The sequence below is a fragment of the Andrena cerasifolii genome, chromosome 9 (genome assembly GCF_050908995.1).
Source record: "Andrena cerasifolii isolate SP2316 chromosome 9, iyAndCera1_principal, whole genome shotgun sequence".
NCBI classification, from domain to species: Eukaryota; Metazoa; Arthropoda; class Insecta; order Hymenoptera; family Andrenidae; genus Andrena; species Andrena cerasifolii.
This window is the reverse complement of record NC_135126.1, coordinates 4108898-4130278: the sequence shown is the minus strand read 5'-3', so window position 1 is coordinate 4130278 and position 21381 is coordinate 4108898. Positions and strand designations below refer to the sequence as shown.

At 46.0% G+C, this 21381-nt stretch overlaps 1 protein-coding gene across 12 annotated transcripts in view; it reads left to right on the top strand.

The window, feature by feature from the left end:
* The window catches only part of LOC143372918 (uncharacterized), a 315074-nt gene that overhangs the window by 251614 nt on the left and 42079 nt on the right, over nucleotides 1-21381 (top strand). For all 12 annotated transcript variants that reach the window (XM_076819559.1, XM_076819556.1, XM_076819560.1 and 9 more), the window contains exon 5: nucleotides 19738-19835. In XM_076819559.1, the coding sequence (XP_076675674.1) occupies nucleotides 19738-19835 (98 nt within the window). The remainder of the gene's footprint in view (nucleotides 1-19737; nucleotides 19836-21381) is intronic.

Here is a 21381-nt window from a genome sequence, read left to right as displayed (position 1 = left end):
ATATTCATGAATAAATATCGAGTAATACTTAATGGACAAAAATTCATAAATAGTCGAAATAAAAATATTAACTTCCCACCGACCTTTTTAGATTTTCCATTCTCACTGATAGATAGAACACGCAAGTTTTTGTCACGGTGACACATTAAATGGCAAGCTGGTCATCCATATGCTTCAGTATCGCGAGTCGCAGCATAATTTATAACATAATAAAACAATTAAGGGGAATTAGTCAACTAACCTCGTTAGTCAACTAGCCCCGGTCTCCCCTACAGTAAGGTATCCCAGAATTTTCAAGTCTCCCTTCGGCTATGGACACGATCAGCTTCATATTTCCGCGGAATAGCCCTGATTTACAGTCCCAGTAAGCACCGATATGTTTTCCACGGAGAATATACCGTCGTCTTAATGGAACAGTAGTACGAAACTGGAAGAAAAATACCCTTATTGAAAGGAATCACCGTGGAGACTATCACGAGCAGCGGGAGATATTGCGCGTGCCGCGCCGGTCGCAGGGTGGTTGAAGCGAAACGACCCGAAGAGAGAACCATAAGCAGCCATACTCGGAGCCCCGTCGTGCTTTAGCCCGATGTCGTAGCCAATATCGCGAGGAAAGGATACAAACGACTCGAAATAGACCTTGAAAATAGATTCGGGACCGATCGCGCAGCCAGGGCGAATAACCCATCGATATAAATTGCTTCATCCACCGACGCCGTCGCCGCCATCGCCGTCTACGCCGTCGTCCACGCTATAGCCTCCAAACCAGAAAAGGAGAAAGGCGTTCGCGGAGAAAGTTTGCTCGCTAATAACGTATGCATCGTCAGCCCCGGGGATTCTCTCCGCGTGAAGATACGTCAAGAGGGTCCAGAAGGACGCGACTGGGCGCGCGAATTTTTACCACCGACAGCCGAGCTAAGTTCTCTGGAGAAATGAAATTTTTAGAAGCGCACGCACAGTGCGCGCTCTGACGCTCCCGCGTGTTTCCAGGGATCGCTTGCTTGTCTATTCGCTGAGAGAGGATTATGGGAGGAATTAGCGCTGGAATTTGAATGGATAAAGATTCCACGAAGTTGCAGGATTGAATTGAAAGAAGATATCAAGATACTTTGTCTAGTTCTTCTACGATTGTAAAACTTCTGATGTAAAGCACGCGTACTGGATACCGCAAGTGGATTAACCAGGGGGCACAGGGAGATTTCTCCCGATCGAGGTATTAATACTTCAGTATCGATGATCGTCAGTGGCTTCGTTAACATCCTCTCAGCCGACCGACATCCTACGGCAAACGATTTCAGGCGAGAAGAACGAGAGAGCAACGAAGGGAAAATGTATTCGAGAGTTTCCAATTTGCGGTTGTGGCTGTTAGAACAGAGCGTAGATGAGGGGGTGGTCTGCTCGAGGTGGGGCAGGAGGTGGCGACGGGTGGTTCGAGGCTCTATTATGGTAATTATATGATAAATACAACAAGGCCTTAGGCGGTGTGTCTCCTCTCTTGGCTCTCCCCCGTGCCACCCTCTCCCCGTCAGGGGTTGGTTCTCTTTGCAGCCGCGAGAATGGTCTCCTCTTCTTCCATCGGCGGCAGGAATCTCGCTCTGCTCACGGCTCCATCTCGTCTTTCCTCTTCGGGGCTTGTCGCCTCCCTCCACCCCCTGCCGCCGCTGCTCTTCCTCCTCCTTCATCCTCGTTTCGTTCCTTTCAACCGCCTCGGCGTTTCCGCGCGAGCACCGGCGGTTTCGTTTAAAATACGCCTCCTCTCTTGGCGGAATGCAATTAATCTTACTCCCTCTCGATCCTGCTCTCTCATAGAGGCCCGCGCCGCGAAAGGGATGAGTAACGCGGCTGGAAGAAGTGTTACTGACTTAATGAAGTACGACTCCTGATGCACGCCGCTGCTGTATGCGTGGCTGGAGGCGGGACGGGGGATGGAAGAATGGGGGAGGACGGGGCGGAGGACACAAATACAGGGAGGCGAAAAGTGGTGAAAGGCGCAAAGAGAACGACTCGGCCGGAAATCCTGGCTAAACACCCGCTTTCATTATCACGCCACGTTTACTCGGGACGTCTTTGCGGCCCAAGAGGGGGCGAATTAGATAAGTAGGTTACGCTGTTTGCCCGAAAAACGCCGGGGGATTCTTCTCGTGCCTTTGGTTATCTTTTATCTGTTGAATTCTGCACAGATTGGTGCCCAGCCCATACTCGGCTGCGATTAACCGTCGCCAGTCATTGTCAACTAATTACATTAGGAGGTGATTATTGGTGATTATTTGGAGTGATCGTATAATATTTTACGCTGCAATCTTAGGTGTCCCCTGTAATAGTAACGTAGAATATTGTTGGGAGTGCCACTTAGATAATCAGAAAATAATTCCTTTATAAACGGACCTCTGATGGCTGCATCGCGCGATATGAATCATATCCTGTAGTTACCAGAGCTCATGAAAATCAAAAGCCCCAGTTGAGATATCCCGACGAGGACGGCCAATCGCTTCGTCCCTCTCGATGGCAAAGCGTAGGGTGGCTCGTGGCAGTGGCTGGAAGCGTTAAACGCGAGCGTTGTACGCGCGTGTAAACTAATATTCCTCGGTGGCGCGGTGGCGCGAGAAAGACGAATCGTGGGGTAGATACGCGCTGTGGAATCATTATAAATAGTCATAATTACAACAGTCGCGCGTGCTTAATTCAATTAGGCTGATTAACGTTGTACGTTGCAACTTCTCCCCGGTTTCGCCCTTCTGCCTGGTGCCCGGGCTTGAACGGCCCAGCGACGGCTAGAGAGAGAGTGTGTCTGGCCTGGTCCTGCGGGGTTGTGCGCGTAAAATATACCCCGTATCCTGGCCAGGATCCCAGGGCCACGCCACGGTATTATGCTTATGCATAGACAAGTTATAGCCCGGTTAATATGATTATCTCTTCGACGAGAGGTAAAGCGAGTTAAAGAGAAGCGGGGGAGGAGTACGAGGTGCAGAGGCCAGGATCTGGTTTCCAGTGTCGAAAGAACGAGTTAGGACTGTGTGCATGCATTATGCATACATCCTGCCGTATAAAATACCCATTTCGCTGGTGTCTGTCTTACCAGATGTGGACACTGGCTGATTTTTCTCAGGCGACGCCCCAGGGTGCTGCAGTTTCGGCTAGAGATGGGGTTTCGTGGCTAAATTAATTCTGGGAAATATTCTCTATGGTGTAGTAAACCTTAAGACTTCAGTTCAGCGATATCTTTGAGCAGTGTGCACCGTATTCGATTGAAATTCAATTTTTCGTGACTTTCTTTATTCAGGGGTTGTAAACTATTTTCTGTGTCTGGTGTTTAAAGTGAAAATGGTCTGCAACCCGTTCTTTAAGAGTCTATTCGTGTATCGAACGGTAATGTTCTGTTTTCGGTGAACGGCCAAGTCGTAGGGAACTTCATTGACTGGAGTGTACAGACGAGAACCCTCGGAATTGGTCGAACACGTCAGCTGGCATCAATTCCTCCGGTCGTAACGATTGATCTGAAAGTCAGAGTGGGATAAGCAATAAAAAAAGGAGGCATTAATAATAGCTTCGAGGTTGAAGACGATGTAGAACCGGGAGGGGAAGTAAGGGCGAGGGGGTGCTTCGAAAGGGCGGGAGAGAGGAGAAAGAGTCGTTGGATTTGTCGCGGCGCGGATCGAATCCGAATAAATTAGCCCCGTCGCTGGAACGCGGGCGAGATATAAAATTTTGAATATGAATGGACGGTTTTGCATTCGTAATGACCTCTTATCCCGGAAACAAAGCGCAGCTGACGAGAACATATGTAGATGAAGGCTGCCACGAGGAGCAAGAGGCACGTAATATGGCGTAACGTTCTAACAGCCGTTCCAGAGGACCTTGTCCCTCCATGTCTCGTCGCAGTCCGAAAGATTTAGTACGTCGAATTACTAAGATTGCAGGTACCAACCAAAGGGAATTGCTATTCGCTACACATTCTCGTTCGTTTCGTTACTTCTAAGGGACTGTGTCTGATTTAAAGGAAGTTAGAAGTAACTTCACATCGTCCTTCGATGGTGGTTATTAATTTTCTTGAATATTGATGAAAATAACGATGAAAATGAAGGCTGAGGGAGGAGGACCCAACATTAACATAGCTCCTTGACTGTACGTCGCAGATCACTCCTCCCCGTGGGGTGGAAGAGACAGGAAAAGCGAGATCGAAAAGGGAAGAAGACGACGGGTAGAACGGAAAGGTGAAGGTGGAGGGATAGAGGAGATCTCTCATCTCGTCTATCCCTTCTGTTAAACTCATCACCCACCGGTAATCCCATCGATGCTTTAAGTATGGGAGCAAAGTCTGCTCCATGTATCCGTGTCTGTGATCCAACACGTCGGTATTCCCTGGAAATGTAATTTTCTATGATCGAGTTTAACGTTAGGGGATATTTTGTTTGCGTAGCTACTTAGAAATCTCCATCCTTCTATGAGCAGGTATGTCGATTTTGATTGCGTTAATATCTGGCAGATACGTGCCAGTAACGGACAATATTTGCAATATCCACGGGGCTGGAAAATATGTAAATGCTGCTGATGTATCGCGTTACGCGCAACAATAGCCAGCTCAGATTAACGATAATATCGATTCGCCTTTGCATAAACGAGCCAGTCGACTCGTTTAATACCGGCCCGTTGAATATTCCGTCGAATGGACCACGATATTGAATTGGCTGCTGCTTAATTGTAACCTTGCTCGTCGCGAGGGTCCCATTCACTTGTAAACGGCATTTGCATAATTTTTACATTGCCCGCCGGTGTAATCGATTTGAATACCGCCGGTGATATCCACTTCCTTCTTTAATCGATTCGGATACGCGTCGCTTCTGTCCCTCTTTACCGCCGATTGTTTTCGTTAGAATTGCTAAGCAATCATTTCGTTGGGTGAAAATCGATAACAATAATAAGTCGTGACTGGTGAAGTCCCGAAAGTGTCTGAGTTTTTACGCTTCAATGAATTCTCTTGCCTTCATTACACGCTTCTGTGTAAGAATAAAATACTGCAGAAGAATTCATTCGGAAGAACAAGAGGAAGGGGGGTGGTTGTAAGTCAATTTTACCGCATCATACTCTAAGTATGCTAGTTCGTTTAAAGAAATAATATAGGGAAGTAATTAAATTTGTAGGCTTTCTCGATACCAGTAGTTCAAATCACCCCCAAGGGCGACGAATCTACTCTTAAAAAACAGCAGAAAAGGGTCCAAATGGCATTGAATTTTTAATTCACAGACGCCCGTGTAAACAGCAAGTGTATATTTTCGATCTTCCTTTTGCAAACAGATACATTCTCCGGATCTCTGATTTTTCCACGCGCGCGGCTTTCAAACGCCAAGCAGAGGCCGACACGTTTGATCTTCGGCTGATCGTCGCTGGCTCGATTAATATTTAAATCTCTCGAAACGGCCGTTAACTTCATCTCGCATTTGCGTGGACACGAATGGCGAATGGCCCCTCGAAGTGCTCGTGTACTTTCCACGCTCAAAGAGAATCCACTGGCCGCGGCACGCGGAGGAATGTCGCGTTTGCCGCGTGCTGGCCGGCGAGCGGTCGAGAAGGCTTAAAAAATTACTCGCCGTGCGATTAAACGAGTTTTCGAAGTTCTTTCAGGCACGAATGTCGAGAACGAGGTAGAGAGGGTGGGCGGGGTGAGGCGGGCGGCGGCCGAGGGGCGGGGGTGAAAATATAGAGGAGCTTGGAGAGATCGCAGACCAGAGGGATATTTTTTCTGTGAAGCCACCGAGCGACGTCGCCTGTCGCCCTGCTAATTTAATAAAAATTTTCCTTTCTCTTGTACCGAGAGAGAAAAAGAACGAGAGAGGAAGAGAGGGAGGGGAGCATGTAGAGAGTGAGAGAAGAGGAGGAGGAGGAGGAGGGGGGAGGGGCGAAAGGAAGGGAAGAAGCACGGGTAAAAAAGTTGTACACCAATTAACGGATTGAAGTTACCATCAGATGCAGGCTGACTTCGAGAGGCCAGCCAGCGGAGTCCTCGAAGGGTTGGACTATCATTAGCGAGCCGCCACTTAAACGGCGATCTCTTCCACCGTGGGCACGGCGAAGTTGGAAAAAAGCTCGGCCGGGCGACCGGTGGCCCACTCGTGCCACTTTCTTCGTCGATTGCCTTTCGATGCAACCGACCGTTACCGTCGCTGACAGGCCCCGGACCCCTCCTTCATGCCGCTTTGACCACTTTGACGAAATCGAGCGTCGCCGACGACAGGGGGGGCCGATTGAATCGCAATCGGACGTTGATCGATTGTTTAAAGATTGATTGACATGGACCTGGGTGATTGTTCGCCACGTACCCGAGTAAAGGATACGTCAAGTGTCATCTGTGAGAAAGTATAGTGTGGGTTTCGAGGTGAATCGAGTTGTCACAATGCTTTTGTTAGTCGGGTTTGTGAGGAACGTCTTCTGTGACGTGCACGAAGGGATATCTGCTTTGGCGGGATTTACGTTTTAGGTTTCAGGTACACATTTATTGCGTGGCTACTTCTTACTACTATGATTTTATTTGTTTTGTTTTTTTTTCTAAATATTGGGGAATGTAATTCCTCTTGCAAAAATAGGAAGCATTAAGGAAGATACGTCTGTATGTATTAGAGTGGTGTTTTTTAGTTACGAGTGAATACAAATTTGTAAGGAGGTAACGTGGTCCTAGTCGAGAACGATAGAATCAGGGAGAGATTCGAACAGGTGACGCGATCCAAAGCAATTTGAAGACGTGCCTACACCAGCGACGAGCGTAATGTTCAATCTTACGTGACGACAAGGCGGTTCAGACCGATGACGAAGGATTGCCAGGGAGAAGGTGAAACGTGGATAGAGGGTTGGAAATAGCATGTCGGGGGTTATCTCGGAATCTTAATGCGTAATGGCTAAGACGGTCTTGGATTACTAATAAGCATCGATCTTGGTGACAGTATTTCCAAGTCGCTTCAACGTTTTGCGGAGAATTATGCGCAAATGATCCGCATCGACGTGGCACTTGACATTCGTTACCATAAATAATCCCATGTTAAATATTATCACTTTATTTAAAAGATTTAAAACATGATTTCGGCGCACAATTTCGGTCAATCAAATTTAATTGAATTAAAACTGTGCGCTGAAATCATGTTTTAAATTTTTTTAAAAAAATTTTACGGTCGAAATTCCAACTTCATTATTATCACTCTATTTCCTAAGCTGTCCTTTACAAAATGAGAATTTCTTTATAGTAAAATAATGTCGGAAACAATTTTATTATCGAAGTGGTTGCACTTTCCCGAGGGCAGCAAAGTCCTAAGTCCCATTATTTCCAATATTCCGTCTGCCAAAATCAAAATTTCCTCTATCAAACAAGAATTAAAAGCTTCAATATTGCATCAGTTTGACAATTAAAATCGAAAGTCCCCAAAAATTGCTCCAATTCACATCTTACCGTGGCGACCACAGCTCAGAGGTTCATAACATGCAGATTTTCGAATCGCTGCAACTTCATCGAGGCTGGTCGCAAATATGCCCGGCAACGTACAAACAGACGCGCGACGGTGCGCGTCATTCATCAAAGTGGAAGAGCGTTTGGGTGAATAAATACGTCGGCGGGACGTATTAAGCGTACCTGTGGATATGTCGAGATAACGCTGGGCGCTCGATTCGTCCAACGGTCGAACGTGCTGCGGGGGTGGGCGGTGGACAGAGAACATCGGAGCAGCGTGGGGGGCACGGGGGAGATGGTAAACAGAGAGAAGGTAAGAGAGAAAGCTCGTCGCCGCGAGCCATGCGATGCCGACTGCGAAACAAATGGAATGATCGCGACGGGGGTGGAAATAAAGCGTTCCCGTCGTCCTCCGGTTGCGGTTCCAGCCAGCAGCTCGAGGGATGGGAGGAACTGGGACAGGGGATAAAACAAAACCGCCCTCGATCTACGGATTGACGAGCACTCGACCGGTAAAAACGACAGAGCACTTTTCCACCACGTTCGAAGCGTTCACCGACCGTTTCGAGCTGCGCTCACGCGGCCACTCTTCCCAGTGCGACGGGGACTTCTGCTACGATTAATCACTGGACTGAGTAAACGTTCGCGTGAATCATTCTGATTACAATTCACTGAGTTCTGATACATGTAACAATTAGAATCTTGAGAGTTTTCTGGGTACTAATTAACCTATTAACGCACAGTGTTTGAAAAGTGCCATACTCAGCTCAGACACATTGCAATTCTTTTTTTAATGACGACAGAATTTCGACATTAATGGGTTCATTGGGTTTATATTTTCAATACGCCATTATTATGTGTTTAGATTTTTGCTGCACCTGTTGAAGGTTTTTATGAAGCGACACTTGAGTCTATATGTTAAACATGTTTACTTTATGATATGGAGTTAAAATAAGCTGAAGAAAAGTAATGTTTATTTCAAATGTTGTATTTAAAATAACAGTAGCAACCTTCGTTTTTGAAAGTGTGGTCTAAATATGGGCTAGTATTAGAATAATCTAAACGAACAGTGATAAATGTATATTTTCAGATTGAATTTCTTTAAAACATGTCCAGAATGCTAATGAACTTAAACGCAGATGCTGTTGGGCTATTTACAATAGTCACAGATGTGTATATCCTTTTCAACGCCTGCACAGGCATTGCGTGCCCACATATAACACTGAAAACACTTCACCAAAAGTTCTCCCTCTGTGTCTTCAGAGAAAAGTCCTTCGCAAAACATGCAACTCGCATCCTCGTCATCTGGTGTCCCCTCTGATGAATTTCAACGTCGCTGAAATCGTCTTTAGCTTTGCCGCCCATATTTAGACCCTAGCCTATACTTGCACCAGTTCCTCTATTAGTAGCCTCAGTTTCTCCAGTTGCTCCCCGTCGTCTTTCCTCCTTACAACCGCCTTCATTTATTTCACCAACTGCTTCCATTCCACGCGAATTCACCGAAAATTTCTGTACGTCAAGGAACATTACTACACCATTGAAAAATTCACCATTAGACGTTGAATATCCAAATCCCTTTCCCGGGGCACAACAATTTCCTCCGCGGCCTGTTTAATTAGTACCTCAATTACGACAGCCACCATACAACGGCTAGCCATCCCGCGGCAGTGGTACCTGTTGGCTCGCTGTTCTTCCAAACGACTTCACGCGCGATGGACACAGCGCGTCGACACTCGTTATTCCGGGCCGTTTCTTCGGTCATCACGGATGGAAATATCATCCACGTTGACGAGGCTCGTGGGGGAGCTAGTAGAACGAGCCGTGTGTGCGTAGACAGGTGCGTGCAGGACCCTCAACAGGTGGTCACTCGTAACCGTGAGGGTTGCGGCACAGCACTGGTGGCTACCCATCCGTCAAGGGCTTTGTGTGCCCTTGTGCGCGGCGCCCGTCGGTGGTCGGTGTGGCCGGTGTGCCCATCGTCCTTGAAAAAAACCGGCCCTTTTTTTCCTTTCCACCCTTGGCCACGAACGAAACGACCACCCCCGCGGCCCCTCTCTGGCTGGTAAGCCGCGCTGACGATCCTCTTGGCTGTCGCCTCTCGTCCACGTTTCCACGGCTGAAACAATGGCCCCGTTAATTAAGATTTCTTTCCGCGAGCAACCGCCGTCCCTCGTCGATCTACCGGGCTCCTTCGATTCTTTCCACCCCTCGAATTTCCACCGGATCGCTGGCAGGAGAGCTCGCGCGGGGGGAACCAGATCCGATTTTGCTTTAGACACTTAAAGGGACAGTGAACGATTGCCTCCACGCGTGGCGTGTTTATTAGAGGGTGATTGGGGCGATTGGGAATAGATGGTTGATGGAATTTTTAGATGAGAGGGAGTGTGGTATCGATCTGTCAGCAGAGGAGAAATTCATTGATTTTTAAAAGTATCGAAGGTTAGGCGATTGGCTTCAGATCAGATGTTAAAGTCCACGTGACCGAAGCTCTTTGGTTTCAATTTCTAGAGATATTCGAGATGATTAATTTACCGGCATAATCACTTGCACGTAGAAACTGCTGTTAATATCGCATCGACGTGCAGTAGAGACTAAAACCATCGCCGTACAGAAGCCGCAGGAGCCCACACAAAATTCCCAAGCTGCACAGCTACCCTCTCGATCGTGCTTCGCTGGTCTCCTCGCCGCAGAAGCCGTACATTTTGAAAACCTGATTCCTGGGCGTTCCAGCGAGGAAAATCGCGGCACCAACGCCGTCGGATTCAGGCGGGGGCGGCTGAGAAGGTGGCTGAATAAGAATCGGGCTGGAGGAGGGGCGGGGAAGAGGGCAGAGATCCGGATTTAAGGCGTCGTCCGTGAAAGCCCTCTGGAGGCGGCGGAGACTTGGTCGGGGGTAGTTTAAGAGAAAGAGAAAATGGCTGGGGATGGAAAAGCAGGCAGTGGAAGGACGAGGACGAGGACGGGCGTGTTGGAGTGTAAGTGCTAAGATCCTGGAGTGCATTAACATGCCCCGGAGGCAAGCTGAGTACAACCCTTCTTACATCCAGATCTCGAACCGAGACCACCGTGGCCCCGGGTGACGCTGCCAGGCGAGGGGGATGAAGAAGGAGGAACGGATACCGTGGAGATTCCCGCTTAATTGTATTAAAAATGCTTTATCTCTGGCCGCGCGGCTACGCCCCCTCTCGCTATTCAGCTTCGCGAGATTTTTTCCGTTGACGAAGGTTGATTTAATGCCGGCAGACATTGCGAACTTCTGGTGCGTTGCCCTTTTTATTTGCCCCCGAGTGGAAAGCGGAATGTTCGCCGGGCAACTTGCGAAAATGCGATTCGAGTAATCTTGATCAACGTTCCGTTGTATCTGTTACAATTATCCTGCACAGAATGGGGCGCAAAAGTGCAGTGTCTGAACTCTATCGTAGCTCGAACTCTATACTTTTTCCTGTTCTTTTTCAACATCGCTGCAATTATTTTGCATCAGCAGTTTTCATAAAGTATTCTCATTCGTTCCCTATTTTTAGATTTGGATGGTGCAATTAGAAAATTCCCATTTCGCAACACATTAACTACGTGTCCAGCAATGTTTTATTACCGCCGTTGAGAAAACACACGCGTACCTAGGTAGCGTTCAATTTTTAATTCCTACTTCTCTTTGGCGCAGAAGTAGGTACTATTCCCATGAACGCCGCAGGAGCGCCGCGCATAATTATTTAAATGTGAACTTGAAACAGGGCAAAATTGCAGGAGGGTGTGGGTGGGAATTCTTCGCGACGATGCCTGCACCACCACGTTCTTGCGGTGGTATACGTCTTACATTATTTAGAAGGAGTCGAGGACGAAGACGCCTGGTAGCGGCGCATGCTAATCACTCGACCCAGATTGAATAATGAATTAGTATTCTTTTCCTTCTTCCTTGCCACCCTCCAGGTTTCAGTCTGTGGTCCTCGGCGGACCCGTCGCTACGTGACAGGTTTTTTATTATCCGATAGAAGGACTCTTTCTTCTCCGTCCGTCGAGGCTGCTCGGGGCTCGTTAGGTGTGTATACACGCGACGCACCTAATTCCCTGTTAGACGCTCTGCTATTCAAATTGGAAGCAGATTACGGGATAAAAATCGGTAAATCCTCTTCAAATTAAAATCCTTCGTGTCGGGCCCGTTGATTAGTGTTTTCGTTGGTAGGCAAATTAATTTACATTTCCTCTGTAACCGAATCAATTCGAATAGAATTTAATTCCTCAAATTCGTATTAATAGACAAGATAGTTATATGATAAAGGTTGCTCACTTCTACAATTTATTACTCAAATTCGAAATAAGAGGAATCAAGACTAAGTAATATTGCTTGACAATATAATTTTATGTAAAGTGGAAAAGGACTAACAAAATCTAGCGCTGTAACAAGAGTTTGTCTCTATTATATTTGAAAGGTAGTACATGTTTTTCTACGATTACTACGTTAGCATGAAAATACGATATCGTTCGCGGTCACATGACAGCCATTAAGATGGGCTCATCGGATAGAAGAGGAACGTTTGCATAATGCTTTTGAATACACGCCATACATAACGTCTATGTGTGTGCATATATTGTACAGCCGCTACAGCCTCGCACACTAGACCTTGCTCCGGCACTTTGTTTGCAAATTACGCCCAGGACGAGGACGAAGAAGAGTCTCAGTCCTGGCTCCAAGGATGAAACAAGTCCCCGACGTGTAACCTCCTTGTACGAGAGTCGAATGAAAATTTAAAGCAAAAGCCCTTCGTTCCACCAGAAAGTCTACCTAATCCTTTTGCATTGTTAATGCTGAGAAAAAGTACGAGGCTACTTGCAAAACTTGATAACGAAAATTAATAAGAACGTCGGGAATGAGGGACGTCGTATCGATAGCTTTTCAGTAGTAGAGGTACATCATTTGGCAGACCTTTCTTATTGGCGCTATGAACAAAATGAAGCACGTACTAGTGTTTTAAAAAAAAGTAAGAGAGAGGCATTAGACCAGGTTTATATATTTGCAGTGAGTTAAGGGTATACAGATTTCAAGGGAGTTTAATTTATAAAGTTCTGACACAATTTTCAATTTACTTCGTTCTCTCAGTGACTACTTATCACGTTCACGAGATTTTTATTCATCCACGCGCCTTCGCTCTTCCATTCACCAAACATTACTTTTATTCAAGTACACCATTACCTGGAACAAAAACCCCAGCAATCGTCCATCGTTAGTTATTCCCTAGTGGCGCTTGAATTATGAAAACCGTCGTAAGATGCAATGTAAGAAGGGTTGAAAGAAAGCGTGAACGAAGGTTTAAGCGGATGGTCTTGAAGGATCTCGAGGGGTAGTCAAATAGGAGATTACGACGCGCAGGCTTCCTACGAGACCTTGAATTAAGTCCGTAACGTCCCACCCCGTCTTTGTCCTCCACACGCCTCGGCAATTTTAACACTGATTCCAGGAGCGACAGAGAGAGGATTCTTATTATTGTTCTTAAGGGATTAGGGCCTCTAGTTTTGCGGCGAGCTGTACTCTCCGTCCTATAATAACAGGGACACCCATCCCACCTCGAATGCCATGGTTGTGTTCATCGCTCTCGTTGCGTTTATCTGTATTCGCGCGTGCACACTATCTCAACTACTCGGGGCATCCTAACCGCTTGAATTTAACCGAATTCCTCGACAGACTGCTGATCAGCGTCCTAACGAAGAAATAAGTCTACTCTTCCTTGTCGTCAGAGGAATTCTGTCAATTTTCATAACTTCGTTGGTTCTTTAAATATTGCAGCAACTTTAATTCCTCTTCAAGATTAGGAACAATTCGCGTAGTCTGCAAGCATTCATAACACAAAATATGTCTTCGTAGAAAGTACTCATAGGTTCTTGAAGATCGCTTCAATCCTTTCCACTGTAACAGGAATTCGAAATCTCTTATCCTTAAATTTAACACTTGCAGACGCAACAGTGCACACTTGAGTTTCCCCAAAAATCTTGCCAAAGCATCGTCAATGCGCGCTTTCACGAGTATGTGCCTCGTTCCCCGCCACCCACTTCCGTTAATGAGGGAACCGAGCCGAAATGTGGTTAGAAGCGCTCTCCCCCTCGGTCTGTGACGGTGTTTCGCTGGAAAACAAGACATTTATAAACACCCACCGCGAGATTAGATTTGTTAAGATAATGGGCTGCCCGGTTTAGCGGGGCGTCTCCACTGCGCTCGCAACTATCGTCCTGAAGAGGCTGCAACCGCCGTCTCCTTAATCCTAAATATGACCTCGGCAGGCAGTTAGGCTGCTCCGTGTACCCTTGCTTCTGAGGATACCCATGCGTCCCCGAGATCCTTCTTTATGAATTCGTTGGGGTAAGACGCGGGTTATCGTTGACACTCCGCTCCTAGACTTGTAAATCTTCGTTTCACTCTCTGCTGTACTATGAACCCGCGGAATCCTTGTGATCGTGTCATGCATACGTTCATTCACTTTCAGGCTTGGTCCAAACTACACGCGTGTAACAAAGTTTCCCGAGCTGTAGCATATCTATGGCAACTACATTACAGCTGTCAAGATTTGGGTCTAGAATTTTCCCATAATTTCCATTATTATGACTAAATCTTACGTTCTGTGTGCAATCAGTAACTGTTAGCAGTGGCGCACTCAGGATTTAATCTTGGGGAGAGCCGAGTTTAACGAATAAAAATATTTTTAATGCTATTTCAATAAAATTCACTAGGTGATTATAAACATTTATTTAATTAATAAAATCCAGTTTTCTTTTCTTCTTAGAGCTTCTTGGGGCTTGCCTAGACTCTTAGACCCCTCGATCTGGTGAGGAGCCACTGACTGTTAGTTTCTAAATATCAATGTTTAAATTTCCAAAATTAAGTCCTCGAGAATCTGGCGCTCTGATTACCTTGACAAGCGTGCTTCCGAAACCTCGTGTATACTTAGCACTACACGCGATTAACCTATTTTTAAGGGGTAGGATTTGAAGATCCCGAAACGTACTCGCGCTCAGACGTGCGTTTCCGCGAGGAAACGATGATCCGCGAACGATCGGGATTTATCTTTACGACGGCGTTCCCAGCCATAACCGGTGACGCGTTATTTCGGGAACGGTGGAAAAAACATAATAAAATTTAACGGTCCGTCAGACGGCGGTGCCGCCGGTCCCTGGAAGGGGCCAATAAATATCGGGTACAGGGCGGCTACAAATCTCAAGATAAACACGAGCTCGTATTTTTCTACCCCCTTGGATTTCTCGCTCCTTCCTCCTCTCTCGCGGCGCGGACGGGGACAGGCAGGGAAAAAGGGCTCGCCCTTTTTGCATTCCTCGTATGAATTATTAGGTGGCTGGACCTAAGGGGTGGACACCGCGGTATTTAATTTTCACTGCCCATTAAAACAGGACGAATTTTTCCCTAATCGTATCCCTGACGATGAAAGTGCGGTTTGCAGTTTGTCACTGACCCTTCGGTTTGTTATCGATATATTACCGCCGTCGCATTACCCTCGCCACCTTCGTTTAATCCTGGAATCCAATCTCGTGGGCGTGCAGATAATTAACGACGGTCTAGCTTCAATTACGACCAATTCGATTACTTCTAGCGTTAGTACTTTTTAACGTCAGATTATCAAGCTGTCTCCGCGCCTCTGATGTGACGATCTTCCGCGTTGCTCGAATTGGAGGGGATCATTCCTCGAAACATAATCTGTCGTAACTAACCGAGGCAGGGGATTTTCTGAACGACAGCGCAGGTAGATTGGTGTAGGTGGTGCCAATTAAGGGAGACGACGGTGGTGGGCATTGAACTAGAACTAAGGGCTGGCGGATGCCGATGATATATGTGGTGGAAAATACTGGAGGCAATCTGTCACGCCATCGACGTCTCGTAGGCGCCATCTCTTCTGTTTTCCCTTGCTTCCTTTCCTCTCGCACTTTCTTGTACGAACGAGCCACGGAGGAGGGGCTTCTACGAATCTATTAAAAAATTCAACCCAACAAGCCACAAGAAGAAGGTACTCGATTTCTCTTGATTGAACTTAATTAATTATCCAACGTTACACTGCCTCTAGCAATCCAGTAGATTAAAGTTTCAAGTCCGGATCAGTGTTGACCAGGAAGTACCAAATTTTAGAGAATCCTGATTAAAGTTTCTACTTGCCCACACTGTACACTAAGCCTCCAAGCATACCGTATTTAATGTCCCATAATGAGCTCCCTGGTTACACCGAATTTGCAAAGTTGCCCCTTAACCTACACTACTCCAAGCATCGGGGACGAAAGAAGCTGCACAAAAGACGGCTCGAGGAAAGCAGGACAATCCGTTTCGTGCAGGCAGTCGTAGGAGGATGCGGATGACAGAGTCCAGCAGTATACAGAGAGTATGCCCTCTTTGGTTGGACAAAAGGTGGCCGTACAGCCCCGTCCTCCTTTGGTGTCCGGAAGTTGAGGCCAGGCTCCTCTTTTCCTTCTTCCCTCTCACACGCGCCCTTTCCGGGTATACGGCTGATTAAACGCGCAACTACGTAACGCAACGCAAATACACTGGCTGGCAGGCTACCTCCGTCCTCATCCTTCCTCGTCGGCCATCCCCTGAACTGCCGCTTGAAGAGAGGATGGACTCGTTTCGCTCTCGATTCCACCTTTCGGCTCTCTTTGAATTCCAACCCCGGTCACTTGACGGAAATATTTATCGAGGGTCTTTGCCGAGGCCCCTCGTTGCCCTACTCCTTCGGGCTAGACAGCACGACGACAGGGTGAAGCCAGTCGTAGCTCGGCTACCTTTCAGCGACGCGCCTCTATCGCTGCATGTCCCTCCCCTTCCCCCCCCCCCCTCGCAAACTCGCGTCCCGTCCCACCCTCGCTCTCGCGAGTTCTTTGATCCATTTCATGGAGTTTGTTCGGCTCGGATTATTTGCTCTCTTAATTACATTTCGATCCTGTCTTGTCCCCCTTCTCTCTCTCGCCGCCCCTCTCTGTCTTGCGTCGGGGTTTTCGACGGCTGAATGAACGATCATTGGCTAGGCGTGACTGTCATCCTGCGGATACATCGGGCTCGTGTTTTCTGAGGTGACGAATTTGCGAAGAGGGTTGGGAATCTTTGTTGAGGGAACTGGTTGAAAATTTTCGAGCCGCATTATATGGGCATGGAGTTTTTGGAGAGATCGAATTTACAGTGAACTTGTTGAACGTCTATCATGGGATAGTACTTGAAGGGCTCAAGTGAACGTCTTTTAAAAAGGGGCAGCATTCGACAAGCCCGAATTCGCATTGCCTTTAATTAAGGAAAAATGTAATGTAAACCGAAAACTAGTCGGGGTTATGGGGAGACTCCCCGTGGCTTTCCAGCCGCAGGGGTCGCTCGCCCTCACGAGTCGCGGAGGGTTGGAACAAAGGAAGTTATCGTCGCGGAATTTTTATAGCGTCGGAGAGAAAGAAATGTAAATCAGGTTTTGGTTCGTCTTTGCGTTAAGATGAAGAGGAAGGCGAGGGAAGGAACTTGAGACTGTCGCCGGCTTACCGTGGATCGGAAGTGTTGTCGTATAAAACAGAATTAACTGTGCCTCTTCTTCCTCCTTCGCGTACACGCTACTGTCTTATTTATTATAAATATAATCCCGGCCTTTCCATGCTTCCCCCCCTCTGCGCGCATCGTATTTTATATTTTTCTTTTTATTTACATTTTAAAGCCGTAATACATGCATTTTTCATGGGGTATGGTAATGTGTCTGGGATAGTGCTGCGAAACTACGGGACACCGTGTCATTCATGGGATAACTGAAGAAGAAATTATTCCCTGTATAAAAATCAGTCGAAAATATAGGTAGCATTTTTTCCTCCGAAATTTCGTTTCTGGGAAAGTTTACTTTACAGGAAGGTGTTTTGTCCAAGTTCGACTAATTTTTAATTCGATGAAGTTAACAAATTTGGCAGTGTCGTGACGAATCTCAGTAGTCAATTTATTTACCGTGACAGCAACTATAATTTATATCTATAAACATCTTGGAATGGAACTCACTCATTTCACAATTCATGTACACTCATTTTCAGTAGTAATATCGACAATAATTCAGCCACTGCCAAATTATACGCGATGACCCTCGGGGTGATACTAAAAAGAGTATCAGGGCCGATTAAAAGAACCCAGAACCTATAAGTCTCTCGTTTTACAGCGTACTTTATCACCAGCGAAAACTAGTGATACTACTCGACCGTTTTCGCGTCATTCTTCGTGGCCCACTCCCACAGCCACCCCTTGGGACGAAAGACAGTCCGAGAGGCAGAGTCGCGCCGTAATAGTGCAACGATCTGCAACTTTATACGTTCCTGATAATCTCTGGCAGAGCCCCGGAACGGTTACTCGCGGCAGTCGTCCGGGATTTATGAAATGGCAATAAAATTTATATGACTCGGTGGCTCGTTAGGGGTGCCGCTCGCTCGTTCAGATTGATGTCGGTGCGAGTCTGGTCCACTTGCCCGGGGCTGCGTTTGTTTCTCTCTACGATTGTCGTAGAACGGGTCCTACTGCCATTATTAATCCCTTGGAAATCGCGGGAGAGCTTCAGTCATCGTTCACCGGTAGAAAAATATGGCCGTAATATTTCTTTGGACGGGGACTCGCTCAATTCCGACTGAATTTGTCCGCTCGCGCCGATGCGATTATGCTCGCCACTCATTTCTCGATTAAGTGGATCCTGAAAACGTTTTGGCGAAGGTAAAAAAATACGTTGCCTTGACGCGTACATTTTGTATACGACGAATATTCTTTAATTAATTAGTAGGTATCCCAGTAATGTTATACACTGCTTAGTGAGTGAATATTTATGGGTATGAAAGTAAAAATATTCCCTGTAATTAACTACAAAATTGTCTTTTGATTTCGATATAAATATTGTAAATCTCTATTACAAGTTTGAAGATTTTTGGATGTAGGAGATGCGAGAATAGATAAATTTTTAGTAACTTAAGAGTAGCTACTTGCTGCGGTGGAATTGATAATTTATCAGAGAATACCATCCTCGAATATAAATTCTTAGCTCCCGTTGCCCAGTGAAGGAATTATTTCCTTCACGTTTGGCTTTCAAGTAGGGCAGCGAAGATAAGAGGGAAAAAGAGGGCTTTCTATGAGTCACTTATAAAGTAAATCACGCGTATGCTCTGTCAAGCATGATGCCTCGAGGACATGTCTGCTCTACCTGTTGCTCAATTCCCCATCGACGACAGAAAGGATCGTGCAAAGAATTCGAAAGGTGCATGAACAAATGTTTCTTCAGTATTCTTCAGTTTCATAACGCGCATAATCCTCCTTAAAGTAGACCTCTCTGCACAACGACTGTGTCAGACACTATAGGGTAAAGTAGCCGAATATGAGACCCATTTCTTAAAAACATCATAACTCTTGACTGAGAACACTTTTATTAAAATTCGATACACGTTTTAATAGTAAAATATATATTCTTTAGCAAGCTACTGGAAAGTACTATAACAAAGATTCGGTTTCTCCATAATAAAATAAAAGCGAAAGTCATTCAAATACGCAGATAAAAAAAATAGGTTCCTAATATGAGACCCAGTTTGTTTTTTTCCGAAACATACTTTTTCTTTCTTTTTTATAAATTCGGCATGTGAAATCGTATTTCTTCACTATCGCAGTCTTAGTGGGCCCACTACCGAAGGATTCACGATAATTTCCTTTCTTAATCACTTTCATCATTCAGAACAATTTCTTCTTCACTCTCATCAGTTGAAATTTCACGGGTCTCATATTCGAAAACAATAACATGATAACTATTAAGTAGCTTCGAAGTTAAGTCTTCATCATTAATGATAAACAACTAATAAGCCTTAAACTCCATTTCAAGCACTATACAACAGTACTTGTGAAAATCATTATACACCTGCCACATTAGAGATATTTGTAATTTAATCGAAGCACTTCAAAAACTTTCTGCAGCGTATTTCAGAAATGTGTGCTTGCTCAAGACGCTTAATTAATTACAATGCCACTGTGCGGACAAAAAACCAAATAGGTACACGGTTAGTTAGTAAAGAAATAGCATCTCTATGACATTCAAGAGTTCTGTAGCGAAGATAAGCTGGGGTCTCAAATTAGGAGAGGTCGTCATATTCGGCTACTTTACCCTACTCCACTACTAGCGTCTAAAATTCAATCTGGATCACGACTAATTAGTGCTAAACAATCTAAAGAGATAAGACTTAAAGAAAATAGTGTTGCTTGTGTACTGTGTATTCAAACAAATTTCTGAAAATATCTAATAAAAAGTTTCACACCATTGCTAACATATTCTTCTCTTTTACAGGTGAACGATCGAGTCCGATCACCAGGAACATCACGATGTCTCACCAGCACGATGTCACTCTCAATTTCACCTTCGAGCCCTGAGGAACCTGTCACGCTGTAAGTGGAATTATAATATCTCCCTAACATAACCCCAGCACTGATTCTGCAGATGCTATTTGAAGATACTATAGTTCTTATCCCAGTGCACGAGTACTCGGACACTCGACGTAGTTCGTCTCAGTTTCTGACCCCTCTTCGAAATCTCTTGCATTTTTAATCATTTTCCCACGAAGGACCTCCCCGCTCCCGAGTTCACCGCCAATAACGGACCACCCAGTATAAACCCGTCGAAAAAGCCACTCAGACAAATTAGTCCCCGCCGTTTCCCACCGCGCGAAAGAACGTTTCCGCGTGTTTGTAGACCCCGTTCTTGCGCGATCCTAGCTGGGCCACGTTGCTGTGGCATCGTTGCTGCGGGACGCCAACGGGGTGATATTTATGCCGGGTTTTTATTGCGCTTTAGCCAGAGAGCAGAATGGAAACAATATGTCACCCGGTGGTAAGGGGGTGCGCGAAGTTCTTGTAGGTGGCCCGGTCTGCTGGCACCTAACGTTAATACTAACGCCTCCGTCGTGACTGCGCGCCCTCAGCGTCATGATTTTAAATGAACAGCCCACGGGTTCACCCTGTGTCGAGGGGCACGACGCTAAGGGCGGATCGAGCGCGTAGCGTGTCGCGCGATCCAGCCACCAGAGCGGCCTGAAATCGATTCTTGATACGCATTACGCACACACGAGGGGTCGATCGTAATTCTTAGCTCATTCAGGAGGAACGCAATCATTGATATGTGTTCGATTCCTTTGCGTAGTTTCGGTGATTTTTTTATCGTTTTATCTGGGATTTGAATTGAAGGTTTGCAAGTGCCACAGTGACTTCTAACATTTTATAGTTTCGTTTATTATTATTCGAAGTGGTTCAAGTATTTTCAAAAGTTTTTGAGCGATACGGACGGAAATGTAGGCTGGGAAAATTTGAACGATTGCCGACAGTTATGCCTACCGAGGTACGTTTGAAAGGAGAAAAAAAAAAGAAGAGGGCCTGGGGTCTCAAGAGTCATCGGATAAGTGCATATCGATTTCTCCCGATTGGCGAGGGTTGGACGGTGGTAAGATCGAGGCGAATGGGAAAAAAGAAGGCGGTAAAAAGGGCAAAGGCTATAAGTAACGGACCGTCTGGTGGAGAGCGCTCGAGGGCGAACAGTGATTTAGAGAAATTAAAACTTTAATTCATGTTCGAGTTCGCGGGGGGTGTGCCCTCCCTCCCCCTCTCCCTTTCACCCTCTGGTACCACTTCAGTCTGTGGCATTCCGAGCCCCCCTGTTGATCGACCAGAATCCACTCTGCACGTAAATTGACGCTCGCAACGACACAGTTGTTCATTTTGACACTGATTACATCTCCTTTATCCATAATTTACTGTCGAAGAAATGAATTAATCATATCGTTGTTGTAGTAGATACGTTTCGTCTTTGGAAGAAAAAACACAACAACAAAAAACGTTTGATAAAGTTGATAGTAGTCATTTCCTATAACAAAGTAAGCAACATAGTAGAAAAGTCAGTGACTGTGTCAGATTGTACATTTTTCATCCCACAGAAAAATTC